The sequence below is a fragment of the Castor canadensis genome, chromosome 2 (genome assembly GCF_047511655.1).
Source record: "Castor canadensis chromosome 2, mCasCan1.hap1v2, whole genome shotgun sequence".
NCBI lineage: Eukaryota > Metazoa > Chordata > Mammalia > Rodentia > Castoridae > Castor > Castor canadensis.
The window spans coordinates 138,077,573-138,095,240 of record NC_133387.1 but is presented as its reverse complement, the minus strand read 5'-3'; the positions used below and the strand labels follow the sequence as shown (position 1 = coordinate 138,095,240).

General features: G+C 36.7%; 1 protein-coding gene across 4 annotated transcripts in view; it reads left to right on the top strand.

Moving 5' to 3' along the window:
• The first annotated feature begins 3,044 nt into the window (after nt 1-3,044).
• Myef2 (myelin expression factor 2) overlaps nt 3,045-17,668 on the top strand; it is a 34,042-nt gene continuing 19,418 nt past the window's right edge. For 2 of the 4 annotated variants that reach the window (XM_074065888.1, XM_020160565.2), the window contains exons 1-5: nt 3,046-3,339; nt 12,476-12,684; nt 13,906-13,958; nt 15,172-15,179; nt 15,285-15,378. In XM_074065888.1, the coding sequence (XP_073921989.1) occupies nt 3,179-3,339; nt 12,476-12,684; nt 13,906-13,958; nt 15,172-15,179; nt 15,285-15,378 (525 nt within the window). In that variant the 5' untranslated portion in view covers nt 3,046-3,178. Of the gene's footprint in view, nt 3,340-12,475; nt 12,685-13,905; nt 13,959-15,171; nt 15,180-15,284; nt 15,379-17,668 lie in introns of all 4 variants that reach the window. The other 2 variants (XM_074065887.1, XM_020160566.2) reach the window with 2 other exon arrangements.

The following is a 17,668-nucleotide window of genomic DNA, read 5'->3' as shown; positions in this document are numbered from 1 at the left end:
CATCAAATTTATGTAGTTAATCAAGAAAATTGACTTAAACATTATACTTAAAATATTTTGTTATGCTTTAAATCTTGTTAGTCTTTGCTTTTTGATCCTTTTTAAAAAATTTTTTTATTATTCATTTATTCACATGTGCGTATATTGTTTGGGTCATTTCTCCCCCCTGCCCCCCTCCCCCACCTTCTCTCTCCTCCTCCCCTCACTTCCAGGCAGAACCTGTTCTGCCCTTCTCTCTAATTTTGTTGAAGAGAAGACATAGCATAATAAGGAAGACAAAGGTTTTTGCTAGTTGAGTTAAGGATAGCTATACAGAGAGATTCCTAGCATTGCTTTCATGTACAAATGTGTTACAACCCAAGTTGATTCACCTCTAACTGATCTTTACACTGGTTCCTGACTTAAAGACAAAGAAAAGGATAATCACATCCGAGTTACTACTTCATTCTCTTCATTGGTAAACGAAGCCCCTTGGGCTATGAGCCCAGCTATAAAAGTATTTGCCACCTTTCCTACTGGTCAGTGTGTTCTGTTACTAAATTCTGTCCCATCACTCACAGTGTGGTGTGAGACTTCTGGATATGATGCTTCCTGCTTTTCTGGACAACTTCTGACCTATAATGCAAACAAGATGTCTAGGTCTCCAGCAGCCATCTTGGACCAAGGGGCAACCTAAATTTCTATATCTATGCAATGGCCACTTTCTCCCTCTCGTTCACACGCGCACACACACACACACACACACACACACACAAACACATATACACACACTCTCCAATTTTTGAGGAACAAAACTAAGTGGTTATGTGATGTTGTACCCAAATTACATTTTATGCAATTTGCAAATGATAACAATTCTGCAGTGGGACCTGTGGGAAGATAAAACCTTGAGCATTGCTTTGGTTTTTTTCAGTGTCCATAATACACTAAACAAACAAAACAAACCATAAAACTCTTGGAAAATTTAACTTTTTAGCTATTTTTACCTTATCTTTTGCAGACTTAGCTAAAAATGTATTATGTTATTGACAGCAAGAGGGAGGAAAGATCAATGTATCCATTTCTCCCCATCTTTCAAGATCAAGCTCTTTGATGAACCCCCTCATGGATCCTCCCCACAGTGGGAATTAACCTACATTCTTTATACATTTACTAAGGTATAGTGAGTAAGGTATTTGTTTTAGATTAAAAAAAAGTTTAAAGGAGGTCCTCAAAAACTCAGTCATCAAGATAAACCTTTTAGTGGAATAATTTAATTGGCACACTATGGGGTATGGGCCAGTGCCTTGTGTTTGTGAATAATTTTTAAATTATACTTTGCTCTTATCTCTATTATAACATTCAGATAGTACTGTTTATAAAAGTCCTCTCCCAGAGGACTTCTTTGTCATTTTTGTGTTCCTCATGTGTCTAGTGTCCTATTTTAAGCAAAAGATCGCTTAAAAAATTTAAATTGACTTGATGACAGGATTTTTGCATTAATCTACTAAAGGAGGGACAATGAGATTAAGTTTCATTGTTAAATTCTATTTAGCAAAAGAATAACAGAGAATGATGATTATTTTAAAAGTACTTACAATTTAGAACTTTGGGAAAATCATCTGGTTTCTTTTTCACTAAATCCCTGCCTGAGCCTTAGGAAGTAGAGAACTGTAATACTATCTATATAGCACTTTGCCTTGATGCTCACCTTAATCCTCCAAAGCAGGTATGGTTATCCTTACGTACTGTGAAGAAAGACTGAGAAGTGCAGTGACTTGCTCAAGGAGTTTCAGGCAGAAACTCCCCTGATCTTCTCTAGCCAAAATCCAATGCCTTCTAGCTCCTACAAACATAATGTCACAGTGTTGACTGAGGAGAAAAAAATACACAGAGCAAGTACAGAAGCATCTTGTGTTTATGAAACAATGTAGGCAGCACCCAAATAGTATTTTACCAAGCATTCTTGTTAGTATTAAAATGTTCTGACTCTGTGTGTGTGTGTGTGTGTGTGTGTGTGTGTGTGTGTGTGTGTGATGAAGTAATTCAACTCTTCAGGCATAGGACTGAGTATGGTATTTTTTGGAATGAGGAAATTGTGTATTATTTGAGTATTAGTTTTTAATTATAGCTTTAAATTAATGTCTATATAACACTTTGCAAAGCAGAAAGAATTTACTTCTTTATGAAAAATATATGGGGATGTTTGAGTTTTTCACTGAAAAAGATTATTGTGAAATATAATTATAGTATTCAAGAGTTAGGAATTGATGAAGTTTAGTAGTTTTCTTTTCATACTTAAGAAAAAAAATCTATGACTATATTTTAAAATTCTGCTATATCCATTAAATTTGCTTGAGAGCCTATAACTACTTCACATATAACTTCAGCCCGCATCTAATAAACACATAACCAAAACCCCAAATGTGCATTATTAGCCAATCTAATACAAGATTTCTTATGAAAATTATGAATTCACCCCGTTTGATTGCTGCTGCCCCGAGAATTAAAAACAATACTCTTATCTTCTTTTCCTAAGCTGAGAACTTAGTTCCAAAGAAAATCTCTCTCAAGAGCAACCAGTCCTTTAAGAGGTTCAAAGCCCATCAATTCGGTGAACTGCAATGGGTCATCAATAACTATTGAATGTCCATAGGGCAGTTAGGCACTGAAATAGTAAATCGACTTATTTGCATCGTCCAGAGTTTCCAAGGAGAGCCTGAAGATTTGCAAAGGTCTCTGGAGATGGTGTAGTGTGTACGTCTCCATTGAAACTATCCCTAATGTGCATGCACTGAAGGGGCTGGGTTGCACAGCTCCAAGGTTTCTAACCCCGCTTTGTAAGCGAAGACCCCATTGGGTGGCAAGCGACAAGGGGGCTAGGGGAAGAGGGTCACACCCTGGCCTCATGGGGGACCTTAGAACTGGCCAAGCCGTCCTATCCTTTTGCAGAAGCAGGGCCGACCCCCACCCCACTCTCTGGGCTTCTCCTTCCCCCTCCCCTCGCGCCCCGCCCCGCCCCCACCCGGCTCTCACGGTCTCCCAGTCGCCCAGCCTCGGCCAGTTCTCGCGAGATCCGGGCAGCTGAGCGCTCGGGGCCTTTTCAAATCGGGATCCGTTACCGCTTCCCTGGCCGCCGCCATTGTCGCGCTCGGAGCCCCTCAGCGCCGGCGGCCGAGGCGAAGCCAGTGGCGGCGGGATGGCAGACGCCAACAAGCCCGAAGTGGTCGCGGCGACAGGCGACCACAGCCCGCACCGGCAGCCCGCGGAGCCTCCGGGCGAGCCGCGGCGGGAGCCACCGCCCCCGGATCCGGAGAAGCAGCCGCCTCAGCACAGCAGCAGCTCCAACGGCGTTAAAATGTATTGTCTTTTCCTCCCGGGACGCGACCGGGGCGAGGTGGGGGGCGGGGGTCGGCACGGGGCCCCGGCGGGGACACCTCACCCCCCCACCTTCTTTCCTTCCTTCCTCGGCCCCCCAGGCCATGGCGGCGTGAGGAGCAGGTGCAGCCGGCGTCCGGAGGCCCGGAGCCCCGGCACGGTAGGGGGTCGGCGCCCCTCGGCTGTTTCTATCCCGGGGCACCCCCTCTTCCCTGAAGAGCCTTTGGCAAAGCTCGACCACCGCCGCGGGGCGCAGAAAAAATGGTCCCCTTTTTGCAAGGCCCGGAGTTAGTGTTCATCACTAGGGAGTATCTAGGGATGACGTCATCCGACATTTCCTCTTCTCCATGGAGCACGCGAGGCAAAGCAACCATCCCGACCCGCCGGTCCGGTTCTGAGCTTTTACACCGTCACAGTTTTTCACGTACGGAAGTGTAAATGCATTTCCGAAGTGATACTTGCAGAGAGGAAGTTGAATACTGCGCTCTTAGACCCAATCCATTGTGTGACCCTTGAGTTAATGGCTAGAGGTCCTTGAAAAGGGGAAATGCACTTCCCTACCCACCTGGTGATGTTCGTCAGCTGTGCAGGCTATTTTAAATCAGATTCAGTGTATGGATGGCCTTGGTTTGGGTGTAATAGCAAAACTGATATATATATATTTTTTTGGTGGTACTGGGGGACTCGAACCCAGGGTCTCCAGCGTGCTAGGCAAGCACTGCACTCCTGAATTACACCCCTCCCCCAGCCCTTAAAATAAGATGTTTTCAGTTGAAGAAGATCTACTACTTAAAAGTCGCATCTGTCATCAGTGCCTATAAAGAATCGAGTTGCCTCAAGTCTGTAACAATTTCAGGTATAAGGAAGTGTGATAGAGACATACTATGCTCACTTTTATTCTTGTCATGTGGGGTGACATGAAGTCCAACATTTATTTTCATGTGCCCAGCTCCTTAAACCTGAAGTTGAAAGTGTGTTAATAATTTAGTGAAGGCACGGACTTCCTTCTCAGTTCTAACTCTTAGTAGAACACATGGTCGTGTTATCACAACCTTCTTTCTTCCCTTTCTCTTGTGTGAAAATCTTTGAGACAGTGTAGCACAACTTGGACCAGTCTGTTTAAAGGTTGATTATAGATTAGATGGGGTAGCCGGCTCCCCAGCTTCATTGTGGAAGTCTTGTTCTACAGTGGGTGGGAATAGGCACCATCTTCTAAGCAGGATGGCAGGTGTAAGAGATTGGAACTCCTCACAGTTTGTTCCTGGATGGAAAGCGTGCGTGCACCACAGCAATTGAGAATCAGAAAGTGAGTAAAATGCTTTCTACCATGCCTGCCAAAATGTGGGCTCTTAGGGATTTGGCATTAAAAATAGAAATGAAAAACAGTGGAATGATAAACTTAAAAATATAGTCAGCCCTCCCTATCTTTGGGTTCTTCATCCCTGGGTTTAACCAACTGTGAATTGAAAATACTCCCCTTCAAAAATAATCCTGTCTGTGTTGAACATATATAGTATAACAGTTACTTACATAACATGTACTTTGTGTTAGGTATCACAGGTAATGGAGATGATGATTTAAAGTATACATGAGCTTGGGAGGGTGTGGTTAGGTTAATATGCAAATGCTATATCATTTTATCTGCGGGACTTGAGCATCTCTGGGCTTTTTTCTGCCATGAGCAGGGTCCTGGAGCCAAACCTTGTGAATACTGAGGGATGACTGGTATGTGCCATTAATTACTGTCTACACATGGGTGTGTCACCTTTTCTCTTTTTTAGAGGGGGAGGTTGGGATTGGGTTCACAGTTCTTCATATTTGCAGAGCAGGTACTCTACTGTTTGAGTCACACTTCCAGCTCTGACCGCTTTTCTTTTGAATTACAGAGAAAAGCCCTACACTTGTGTATGATTGGCATAGTGTTGGTGCAGGCAAGCTGGTATATAAACCTTCTCAGATCTAAAAGCCTTTAATCTCGTGGTAGGACAGTAAAAGAGAGGAGGTGAGAAAAGAACCTCCTTTTCTACTTTAGGAAGGTAAAGAAATGGAGAAATGTTAGTAGCAAACATGGATTCTTTCCACAGTACTTCTAATTTATTTTTCTAACTTCCTCTTTTCCCTTAGATTGAGTAGAAATCAACTTACTCTAAGGGATTTTTGTTCTGTCTGTTTCATAAGTGTACATAAGTGAGTGGCATGGGCCACTCACACTGAATAACTAGAGCCTTATATCTTATTTAACCCATGAACTGGTAAGAGTAGTTAATAACCCCAAGACAAACTTTGGGCTGATTACATATGTTTCTATTGGTAAGAATTCATTGTGTTGATGATAAAAATGACCAGGTGTTTTGTTACTGTGTGTATCTATATGTATATATACGTGAGTAGAGAGTTGCTTGTCACTGGAATTGAAATGACTTCTGAGGTTAATTCATAGTCGTCGAGGCAGAGATCACTGTCTTACTCATCTTTGTACCTCAAGGCCATACATTTAAAAAGGTTCAGTAAATATGTGTTGAAGGAATGCAGAAGTGAACTTTTTTGATCATGAGACTCATATACAAAGGACTTTGTCGACATGTTCACATCCTTAGGCTAAAATTTAGGCAAGTTTCCCTTGTGTACTCTTCTGTGTCAAAATGGCACCTCACCTCTTCCTATTCTTAAAAATGAACTGGAGGGCAACAACAGTATTGTTAAAACTCTTCATTATTAATGTATGATTAAGTAAAACCTTAAAGAATATGGAGGATGATATTTATATTAGGGTACTTATAAGATATTAAGCATTTGGGATAAGGTGAAGTATTTGCTAGTAGTGATTTTACCATATTATGAATAAAGACGAGCGGAGATTAATGTTTTTCCTCAACTTCATTGAAGTGTAATTGAAAAAAATATATATTTAAGGCATATAATGTGATGCCTTGATTTGCTGTGGATACATTGTGAAATGATTGCCACAGTCAAGTTAATTAACATACCCATGTAACTGGTCTTTTTTTGTGTCTGGTGAGAATACTTGTGATTTACTCTCAACAGATTTTAAGTATACAGTGAGTGCTGTAGCGACGGTATTATAGATTTATAACTGAAAGTTATAAATTTCCTCTCACCTCTGACTTCTGGTAGCTGTCTCTCCACTCTCTGCTTCATGAGTTTCACATTTTAGATTCCACATATAAGTACTATCATGCAGTGTTTGTCTTTGTTGCCTTATTTGGCATAATGTCCTCCAGGTTCATCTAGGATGCTGCAGATGACAAGATTTCCTTCTTTTTTAAGGATGAATAATGTTCCATTGTGTGTGTATGTGTGTATGTATGTATTCAAACACACCCACAATTTCTTTAACCATTCACCTGTCAGACAGTTAGATTATTTATGTATCTTGGCTATTGTGAATGGTGCAGTGAACGTGAGAATACAGGTGGTGATTTTATTTCCTTTGTATAAATATCAGAAGTAGATTTCTAGGTCATATGATCTGTGTTTTGAGAAAGCTTCATACAGTTTTTCCATAATGGCTGTACCAACGCATATTCCTACCAAGTGTGTACAGGACTTCTCTTGTTTTAATATCCTTGCTATCGCTAGTCTTGTTTTGACACTTTGATAATAAATAGCCATCCTGGACCTTCAGTGATCTTGAGTACTTTTTCATATACCTGTTGGCCATTTGTATGCCTTCTTAGGAAAAAATACCTGTTTAGGTCTCTTTATATTTTTAAATATTTTTGCTTTTGTTTTACTTTTTTGCTGTTGAGTTGTATGAATTCCTTATGTGTTTTTGATATTATTGCTTTACTGGATATATGGTTTGAAAGTATTTTCTTGCATTCTGTAGGTTTCCTTTTCATTGTGTTGATTCTTTGCTGTGTAGGAACTTTTTAGTTTGACATGGTCCATTTATTTATTGTTATTTTTATTGCCTATGTGCTTTTGGTGTCATATCCAAAAAAATGGTTGCCAAGACAAGTGTCATGGGGTTTTTGTTCTGTGGCTCCCCCTTCCTCCCAGTCCCAGGACTTATGTTTTGTTTAAATCTTTAATCCAGTTGTGTTTGAATTTTGTGTGTGTTGTAAGATAAGGGTTCAGTTTCTTTTTTTTTTTTTTTTGCATGTAGATACCTAGTTTTCCCAACACGATTTATTGAAGACACTGTCCTTTTCCTGTTGTATATTCTTGGCACTTTTGTCAAAGATTAACTGTATATGTTTGATAAAGTTCTGGTTTTCTGTTCTGGCCCATTGATCTTTGTTCATATACCAGTACTGTATTGTTTTGATTACTATGGCTTTGTAATATAATTTGAAATCCGGAAGTGTGATGACTCCACCTTTGTTCTTGTTCAGGATTGCTTTATTTATTTGGTTTCTTCTCTAGTTTTTTTTTGGGGGGGGGAGGATGTACTGGGATTTGAACTCAGGATCTTGTGCTTGCTGGCAAGTACTCTCCCACTTGAGCCAGCCGTAGTGCCACTGGACCTTTGATTGGGTTTCCATTGAATTGATAAGTCATTTTTAATTTTTATTTGTATATAATAGTTGTACAGGGTGTTTTGTTGTGACATTTCCATATATGTGTATCCCCTTCATTATTCTTCCTCTTTCTTCCTACCTCTTCTTAAAATGACTTTGACAGGTTTCAACATTACATATTCATACATGTACAGAAAATACATGAGATAGGTCATTTTGGGTAATATGAGTATTTTGATAACATTAATTCTTGTCTATAAACGCAGAATATCTTTCCATTTATTTGTGCCATCTTTAGGTTCTTTCATTGTTTCATAGTTTCAGTGTTTTTCATATCCTTAATCAAATTTATTCCCAGGTATTTATTTTTTTAGATGTTATGGAAAATGGGCTTTGCTCTTACTTTAGATCATTCATGTTGGTATATAGAAACACATAAGTTTAGTATGATGATATTTTTATTATAACTTTCTCTGAATTTATAAATTTTAACAGCTTTTGGTTGACTGTTTAAAGATTACACATTATCTACTTTTACGTTTTCCTTTCCGATTTGGATGCTTTTTATTTATTTTTCTTGCCTCATTGCCCTGACTAGGACTTTCAGTAATACGCTGAATAGAAGTGGTGAAAGTAGGTGTCCTTGTCTTATTCCTGATCTTAGATGTAAAGCTGTCACCTTTTCTTCATTTAGGATGAAGTTTGCAGTGGTTGTATCATATATGATCATTATTGCAATGAGGTGCCTTTCATCTATACTTAATTTATTGAGTTTTTAATCATGAAAGGATGCTGCATTTTGTTAAATGGTTTTCTGCATCTGTTGTTTTTTGAGACAGGGACTTATCATGTAGCCTATGCTGGCCTTGAACTCATGATCTTCCTGCCTCAGTCCCCTGAATACTGGGATTGTAGGTCTGCACCACCACTACTGGCTTCATTTGAGTTTTATTATCCTTCATATTGTTAGTGTGATGTGCCACATTCATTGATTTGCATGTGTTGAACCACCTTTGCATCTCTCAGACAAGTACCACTTGATCATGGTGTGCGATACTTTCAATGCTGTTTATTTCAGTTTGGTGGGATTTCATAAAAAGATTTTTACATCTGTGTTCATTAAGTTAATTCTCCTTTCTTACAGTTTCTTCATCTTTTGGACTCAAAAAATGATTTGAGAACTCTTTAGTTTTCTAAAGAGTTTGAGAAGGACTCGTATTAAATGTTTGGTAGAAGTTATTAGTGAGGCCATGAGGTCCTGGACTTTTTATTGTTGGGAGATTTTTGCTTACTGATTTCATCTCTTTTCTCATTATTAAGCAGTTCAGATTCTCTGTTTTTTTCATAATTCAGGTCTTGCGAGCTGTATGCTTCTAGGAATTTAACCATTTCTTCTAAGTCATCCAATTTGTTGGTTATAATTATTCATAGTATTCTCGTTCCATGTATTTCTGTTTTTATCAACTGTAATTTTCCAGTTTTAGGTGAGTCTTTTTTTTTCTTGGTGTCTAGCTTAATATTTGTCAATTTTATTTATCTTTCAATAAAACAACTCTGTTGGGTTTTTTCTATCATTTTTTCCAGTATATTGCATTCATCTGTGTTCTGATCCTTATTGTTTCCTTCCTTTTGTTAACTGTGGGCTTGCTTGTTCTTTCTCTAGTTCTTTTATGTTATGAAGTTAGGTCTCTTTTCCTTCATGCAGGCATTTATCACTATGAATTTCCCTCTGGTATTTTTCTTCTGGAACTGGGATTAGTTTTGGATTTCATAATAAAACATTATGCGCTTAAAATCACATATTAATTTTTTTATTTGATGTTGGATATTGATTTCAGAAATTTAAGTTACGGTTTGAGAAGACATAATTCATTGTCAGTAGCAGATAATATTTTTGAGTCTTTATTGTAAGTACATTAAGGAGTTTGCCAAAATGAGTAGTTTGAGAATTAGTACATAGTGTGGTTTTCACATTTATTTTTAAGTTTCTCTCCATAGTGTGTGTATGACATAAAATTTAGGAATTGTGTAATTATGACTTAGCTTTTTAGTAATCAGACTCCGCAGTTACTGGAGTTTGAACTCAGGGCCTCGGGCTTACTATATGGTGCTCTACCACTTGAGCCAGGCTCCCACCCCTTTTTTGCTTTATTATTTTTCAGGTATGGTCTTATGTTTTTGCTTGGACCAACCTGGACCACTTTTTTCCTACTTGCACCTTCTGAGTAGCTGGGATCACAGGTACAAACCACCACTCCCAGCTCTTTTGTTACGATGGAGTCTTACTAAGTTTTTGTTGGTCTTGTCTCAAACTCCAGTTCTTCTGATCTCTTCCTCTTGAGCAGTTGGGATTATAGGGATGAGCCGTTGTTCCTGGCCAATTTAGTGATACTTTTAATATGCTACTTCTAATTATACTTTAAGAAAACATTTAAAGAAGATACCTTTATGATATTATGGTATTTTAATGGAATGTGCCTTGTCACAATTGGTTCCATCCTGGGGGAAAATAGAAAGGGGAAGGATTCTTTATCTAGAGACTGTGTAGATATATGCTCACCTAAACAATATTCAGTTATAAATATTCATTGAATTGAGACTAAGCCTGTTCTTATGTAAATGGATTTTTAGAAGAGTTTGTTGTTATATCTGCTGTACCCAGGAAAAAATTGTGTCTGTGCCTTGTTGCTGACTGCTGTCATTTTCAGGAGTGCCATACTGTTCAGACAGGGAGTTGGACAGGAGAAGAGTCATTCTAGCTCATGCCATTCCCAATGACGAGTGAATATGCTTGACAGGGAACATGTCCCTGTTAAGGTCTTGAAAGGTGCTAAGCAAGATTGGCACTAATGATTTTCTTTGATTTTTAGCAGTCTTTCTGGCAGATAGTGGCACCATCTGTGCTCAGATGAGTATGGGTTCTTAATTGTCTATTCATTTATTCAAAAATTACTGTTTATAGTATACATGTTAAATGATGATGCTGCTGGTACCAAAGGTGATAGTTTTTGTTCTCATGATGTTTATGGCTGCATTGCTACCTGATCAGAAGAGTGGTATCTAAGAAGCTTCCTGTATCATGAAACAAGTGATGGCTTAAAAGGTGTGTGTAGCAAGGTGCTGGTGACTCACACCTGTAATACTAGCTTCTCAGGAGGCCAAGATAAGGAGGATCGTGGTTTGAAGCCAGCCTGGGCAAGAAGTTCCACGAGACCCTATCACAAAAAACCCTTCACAAAAATAGGGCTGGTGGAGTGGTTCAAGGTGAAGGCCCTGAGTTCACCTCGGTGGGGGGAGGAATAAAGTGGGTGTAGAGTACTGCAGTGTATAGACTCCAAGAATTACTTGACCTAGCAAGTAATTTATAGTCTGCATTGTGAAACCTGGTTGGTTGTCACAGTAATCCAGAGAGCTTTAAACACTTTAGCATCCTGAATGTCACTCCTGGAGATTTTTACTAATACATACTTATGAAAAATTGCATTAAAATTGATGCTTTGTTAATTAAATAATTTAAAATTCACTAGAATAACTTGTGATTTACGAGAAACCTATTATTCTGTAAAAAAGATTCTTTTTTTTTAATTGAATTTTTAAATATAAATCCAGATTCTTACAGGGTTCACCTTCAGTATATACCTACATTTTATGTATCCCCGTGTCTTACGGTTGGTTGGGTAGCATCATTTATTTTATTTTATTTTATTATTCATATGTGCATACAAGGCTTGGGTCATTTCTCCCCCCTGCTCCCACCCCCTCCCTTACCACCCACTCCACCCCCTCCCTCTCCCTCCCACCCCCTCAATACCCGGCAGAAACTATTTTGCCCTTATCTCTAATTTTGTTGAAGAGAGAGTATAAGCAATAATAGGAAGGAACAAGAGTTTTTGCTGGTTGAGATAAGGATAGCTATATAGGGAGTTGACTCGCATTGATTTCCTGTGCATGTGTGTTACCTTCTAGGTTAATTCTTTTTGATCTCCTTTTCTCTAGTTCCTGATTCCCTTTTCCTATTGGCCTCAGTTGGTTGGGTAGCATCATAATAGTTACATTACGATTAAAGTCAAGTAAATTAAATGTTTTCCAGTTAGACTTCATTATGAAGATTTATAAAATTCTGACTCATGTTGTATTTAATGACTGTACCCTTCCTCTTCCCTGTCCCCTAATTGTAGGTACTATTACTAATAAAAATGATACAGTTTTATTGTTTAAGACAAAGGAAATATTCAACGCGAAGCTACTGTGATACCTTAAGAATTTTCTATGTTTGTGAAAGTTGGGAGTAGAATAAAATTGGAGCGTCTTCTGTGAGGGTATAGATGTAGATATGTAGATGTGGCTATGTATTTTGATTCTATTTTTAAGCAAGGAAGGAGAATGTTCCTGGTAGAAACTTGTTATCTTTTAAGAGATCAACTTTTTCAGATATCTGTTTATAAATTAATTTTTAAGAGTTTTGAATGAAACCCAGAAAGTTAATTCTCTTCAGCTGCTTTGCTGAAGTCTAGCTTAGTTGAGAGTTTTGTGAAGTAAATGGTAAATATGAATTGTTTAGTAATATAGACCGTCATTCTTTAGAAGCATAACTGAGGTGGCTTTTGTTTGTTTTTTTTTTTTTAAATTCATAGGGAGAATGATGAATCAGTAAAAGAGGAGAAATCTGACTTAAAAGAAAAATCTACAGGAAATAAGAAGGCCAATCGATTTCATCCTTATTCAAAAGACAAGAATTTGGGCACTGGAGAAAAGAAGGGTCCAAATCGTAACAGAGTTTTTATTAGCAACATTCCCTATGACATGAAGTGGCAAGCCATTAAAGATCTAATGAGAGAAAAAGGTAACTATTTCTGAAAAAACACACCGTTGGATAATATTCATATAGGAAGGGAAGGAAACTAAGCAAACTTTTTTTTATATCTTAGCCACACAGACTCAAAAAAACCTGATTTTTATTTCTTGACACATGAATTAATCTTTTCATTTTCTTTCCCTTGATACAATTTCGTTGCAAAGTAGTATAGAAAAATGAATATTTTTCTTTTTGCCATTTTAGCGGGGTAGTAGCGAGCCAGCATTTGCATGCCACCAAGAATTTTGTTAAAGTGATTGCTTTGTCTAGTTGAAGTTTTTATAGATTTTTAAGGGACTATTGCATTAGTTAAGCAATATATTTAGCGTGTTAATGTATGAATAATAAGGTTTGATTATTTTTTTCCAAAAGCTGTTTTGTTATTATCTTGGTGGAGTCTGGAATCTGGCTGTGGAATTCCTTTTGTTTGCATTGTCACGACTGCCATGAATGCTGTCTTTGCAGTTATATTAAACTTGGGTTACTGCTGTTGCAGTTTTGTTTTCAGAATCATCTGAAAACCTTCATCCTATATACATGGTTGGTTTTGGGGGAAAATAATTTTAATACTTGATCTTGTAAAAGTTAGTTTAGTTATCTCTTGAAAAATTGAGTTTCAATTTTTCTGTAAACTATGTACTTGGCTTTGAGGCTGATCTCTTTTAATAAATTTTTAAAAATTGTATTGGTGTATCTGTTGTAAGGTGACAACTATTTGATTGGTTTTATTCATTGACTTTATTTAGAAAGTGTGTGGCTTGCTGTGAAGCATGACTTGTAAATTGAGTTTACTGATGGCAAATATGATTGAAGACATTCAGGTAGCAAGTCACCTTAAAACAGCTGTTGTGTGTAGGCTGACCAAAGTTACTTGAAAAGTGCTAATGTTGTTAACATGATAGGCCGAGGGACCATTTGTATGTATATGTGCATTTGTTCACCAACTATATCATGCTGGACAAAATATGATCTGTAGTATGAATTAGGTTAATACGGTTGTTAGCTTTTTTAGAGAATGTGGATGATGTACATTTCTGAAATTTAGTAAAATTTACATAGCCATTGACAGGAGGTATGTTGGTCTGGTTTTGATTGTTGGTGAATAATAGGTGCTTTTCTGTAGAGTTGTGCACAGGTGTGCAGTAAAGCAAGACACTGGTGTTTAAATGTATTGTTTCTTGGTATCTTCCTTTTGTATGTCTTATGTAGTTGGTGAGGTTACATACGTGGAGCTCTTTAAGGATGCGGAAGGAAAATCAAGGGTAAGTGCTGTGGGCCATCATCTGCCTGAGGTTTAAACGTTCCTCAGCAGTTTCCTTTCTGTATATACTTGTACCAGTTTTTGGAAACTTAAGTTTCATTTTGTTTACTTTACTATGTAAGATTTGAGGCTTTTTACTAGCAAGTCTGACACTCATGCCAACCAAACTAGCTGTCCGGAAGGGATGGGTTTTGTAAATGCTTATAAAGGGCACTCATTTTTCTAATGTTTTAAGGTAATTGTTCTTAGCCAATAAGATTTTAGTATAGGATTTTTTTTTTGTTGTATTTTGATGTCTTCAGGGATATTTTAAAAGCCACTGAATTGATTAATATTCCCCAAGAGTTTTATGAGAGGCCTGTAGCTTAAAGGTGTTAATTCAGAATGTATTTTTGAAACATTTATTGAAAAGCTTAATTTGGTAGTCTGTAGGATTACATAAGAGGCAATACTCTGACCAGTTGGTAGAATGATATTGATGATTAAATTAACATAGAAAGAATTGGTTGATAATAGTTTGAATTTTAGCTTTAAAGAGTACAATGTACTGAAGAATATAATGGAAAGCTCTTAACAATATTTCCTTATATTAGCAAAACCAAGTTGGGTATGTGAGAAATAAAATCTGTCATCACATCTAAATGCCATTATGAATAGTAACTGTAGGCAATTATTTTTAAAAACTATCCTACAAGTTTCTCTAGCATAGGTGATTTATTTTTTTTTTTTACATACTTTCAACTGGATGCTATTCAATTAGGTGCAGCCAGTTTTAGCCTGTAGAGAACTTAATTAAAATAAAATTATTTATTTGCTATTTCGGTTAGAGTTGCAAAATATGTGCACAATATGTCTTTTGAATATACTTGTAAGTGTAAGGACCAGGCGGAAGGGAGCCTATAATTTCTTCCTTGAATTACTATTGATTGAATTTGTGCAGTCATACTATTTTTAACTTTTAAGAAAGTCATCTAAAAGTAAAAATGTGTTCCAAGGTTGTCACATACTAGATTCTACTATTTTTAAATAGATGGATTAAAAAATTTACAGAAAATTTATGGTCACTTGCCTGTTATGTTCTCAGGTTATAAAAGACAAAAAATGTTTGTATTATCACTTTCAATGACTTGAATGTTAGAATCTATCATTAACTTCATCTACTGATCTAAAACTTTTTTTCTTTTGCATGTATTGACAAATCTACGTGGATGTAGGGTTGTGGGTAAGAATTCTTTTTTTTTTATGGATCTTAAGTCAAATTAAACTTCAGGTTGCAAAAAAAATCTTAGTACATTAAACATTTCTTATACATTTTTTTTCCATTAAGTGTGGTTGAGTTTAAAGATGAAGAATTTGTAAAGAAAGCATTAGAAACTATGAACAAATATGATCTTAGTGGAAGACCTCTGAATATTAAGGAGGTAAGATTTCTTTTGTTTGGAATTTTTTAACTTAGAAGGCCATGCTTTCTTTGGATTTTCGTCTGACAACAACTTTAAAGCATAGATGCTTATTAAAGCATGGCATATTAATGATGATTTTACTTGTCCGTGATTTCCTATTTGTTCTTAAGCAGTTATTCTTTATATTTAATTTATTCTGAATTGTTACAGGGGTGCATAATTAAAAAAAAAAATCAGGACCCAGAAATTTAAAGATGACACTCTTTAGGTGCTGTAGAATTGTAGTACTCTAAATAGGTTGACAAAAGATCGATCAGGGCTGGACAAGGTGGCTCATGCCTGTAATCTCAGCTGTGAGGGATCCACTCCAGTTGTGATGTAATACCCTACCTGAAAGACAGTTAAAGTAAAAAGGGCTATGGGGTTCACTCAAATGGTAGAGGGCCTGCCTAGCAAGCCTGAGGCCCCAAGTTCAAACCCCAGTACTGCCAAAAAAAAGAATAATCAGGATTGTAAAACAAACAAAAAACTACTTAGAGTTAGGTATAATTGACCTTGGGAATAATTAACTAGAATAGCATCCATTTTCATTACCTCCTTTATTTTTTGTGATTAAGCTTATCCCAGTAGTTTGATTGCAGACCACTTATTTACATGTTCTTGCTTAAGTCTGTTAAAAGCCTCTAAAGATCTCTAATGATAGTGATGCTAATTGATGGTTGACATTCAACAGGATAGTAGTGGTTTGAGTTCCAGACACGGGACTGTGCATGTTACTAAACTTGTCTAAACCACAGTAATCACAGTAATACTAATAATACTTACCTAATAGGGTTGGTATAACGATTAAATGAGATACACAGTATAGAACACAGACTCTGGTATTACAAAATCTTGGGTGATCAAAGGCAAATTACTTAACCTTTATGTTTCTTTCTTTCTTTATCACTAAAATAAGAATAATATTAGAACCTACCTGATAAATGTTATAAGGACTCAGTTAATATATGTGAACTGCTTAATTAATGCTAGCTATTTATTATACTTGTGACATCATTATATAAAGCCCTAGCACAGTGCTCAAAGTATTGTAACTGTGTAATAAATGTTAGCTGTAAAAATAATAATTATTATTATTTCTGTTCATGGGTTGTTGGTTTCTTGTTCTTAAGTATGATAATAACTTGAAATGAAAGGCCTTACTGCCAAAATGTATGTGTAAGTTTCCAAATTCCTCTGTGTTTGAACTTGAAGGTTATTGTTATTTTAAAAATAACTTTGACAGGGGTATGGAGAATTGGTAGAGAAAATTTAGACTGTAGTTTATGCCAGCTATCTATTTGGTGGCCTTTCTGCCTAAGCTAGGACCAATACTTCAGAAATGTGTTGACATTTTAAATAATTTTCTTCAATTTGTAATCCTCAAATTATTTCATGAATTATAATTTGCTACTTTATTTTCCTATTTATTTTTAAAGGATGAGTGTTTAAAGTCTACGTGGAGACACTATACATTAAGAACATCAATATATTGTCTTTCTATTTTTAATTGAAAAAAATTATTGAGTGCTAAAGGCCAAAGCCATGTAATCAGGGCTCTTAAATTTTAGCACATTGTAGATCCTTAATACATTGCAGATACCCTAGAGTTACTTGAGCCGAGGTAGTATGGGATGCCTCCATTTTTAACTTTTTTTAAGAGAAAGAAATGGCTAAATTTGGCCTCAGTAAATAAATGAGGAATTTATCTTATTAACTGTCTTTTGGGTTAAGAATATTAAAGGCAGCCCCTTTTCTGGGAATATCTGATTTACAAATGGGTGACTGGCATGCATGCTTAGAACTGCTACTGCGATGGACATCTCAAGGAAAGTATATATCCAGTGTTCTTTAACAGATACTTTGATAATTTTTTCCTTGATAATGTTTATTTCTTTACCTTTTAATCCTTTTTATTTCTTCATAGTGAAGAAATACATTGGAAGTCAGAACACTTATTTTTGCATTCATCCTTTTACCATATTTGCAGACATCCTAGAGAATTCATTAAAATCATCCAATTTTTTTGTTTAATGTGTATTTCCAGACTAAAGCCAGCAAAGTAGAGTTGATGATTTACTTATACTGTGATCACTTGGCATTGCAGATGATACTCTGTCCATGTGTTATATGGTTTTGTATGTGTGTGTGGTTTTATCTTTTTATTTTTACTATTTTTTGCATTTCACCTAGTGGGATAATTGAGAAGTACATTTAAACTTGCTTTTTGGTTTTGTTTAGTGATGGAATATTTCTATTATAAAATTAA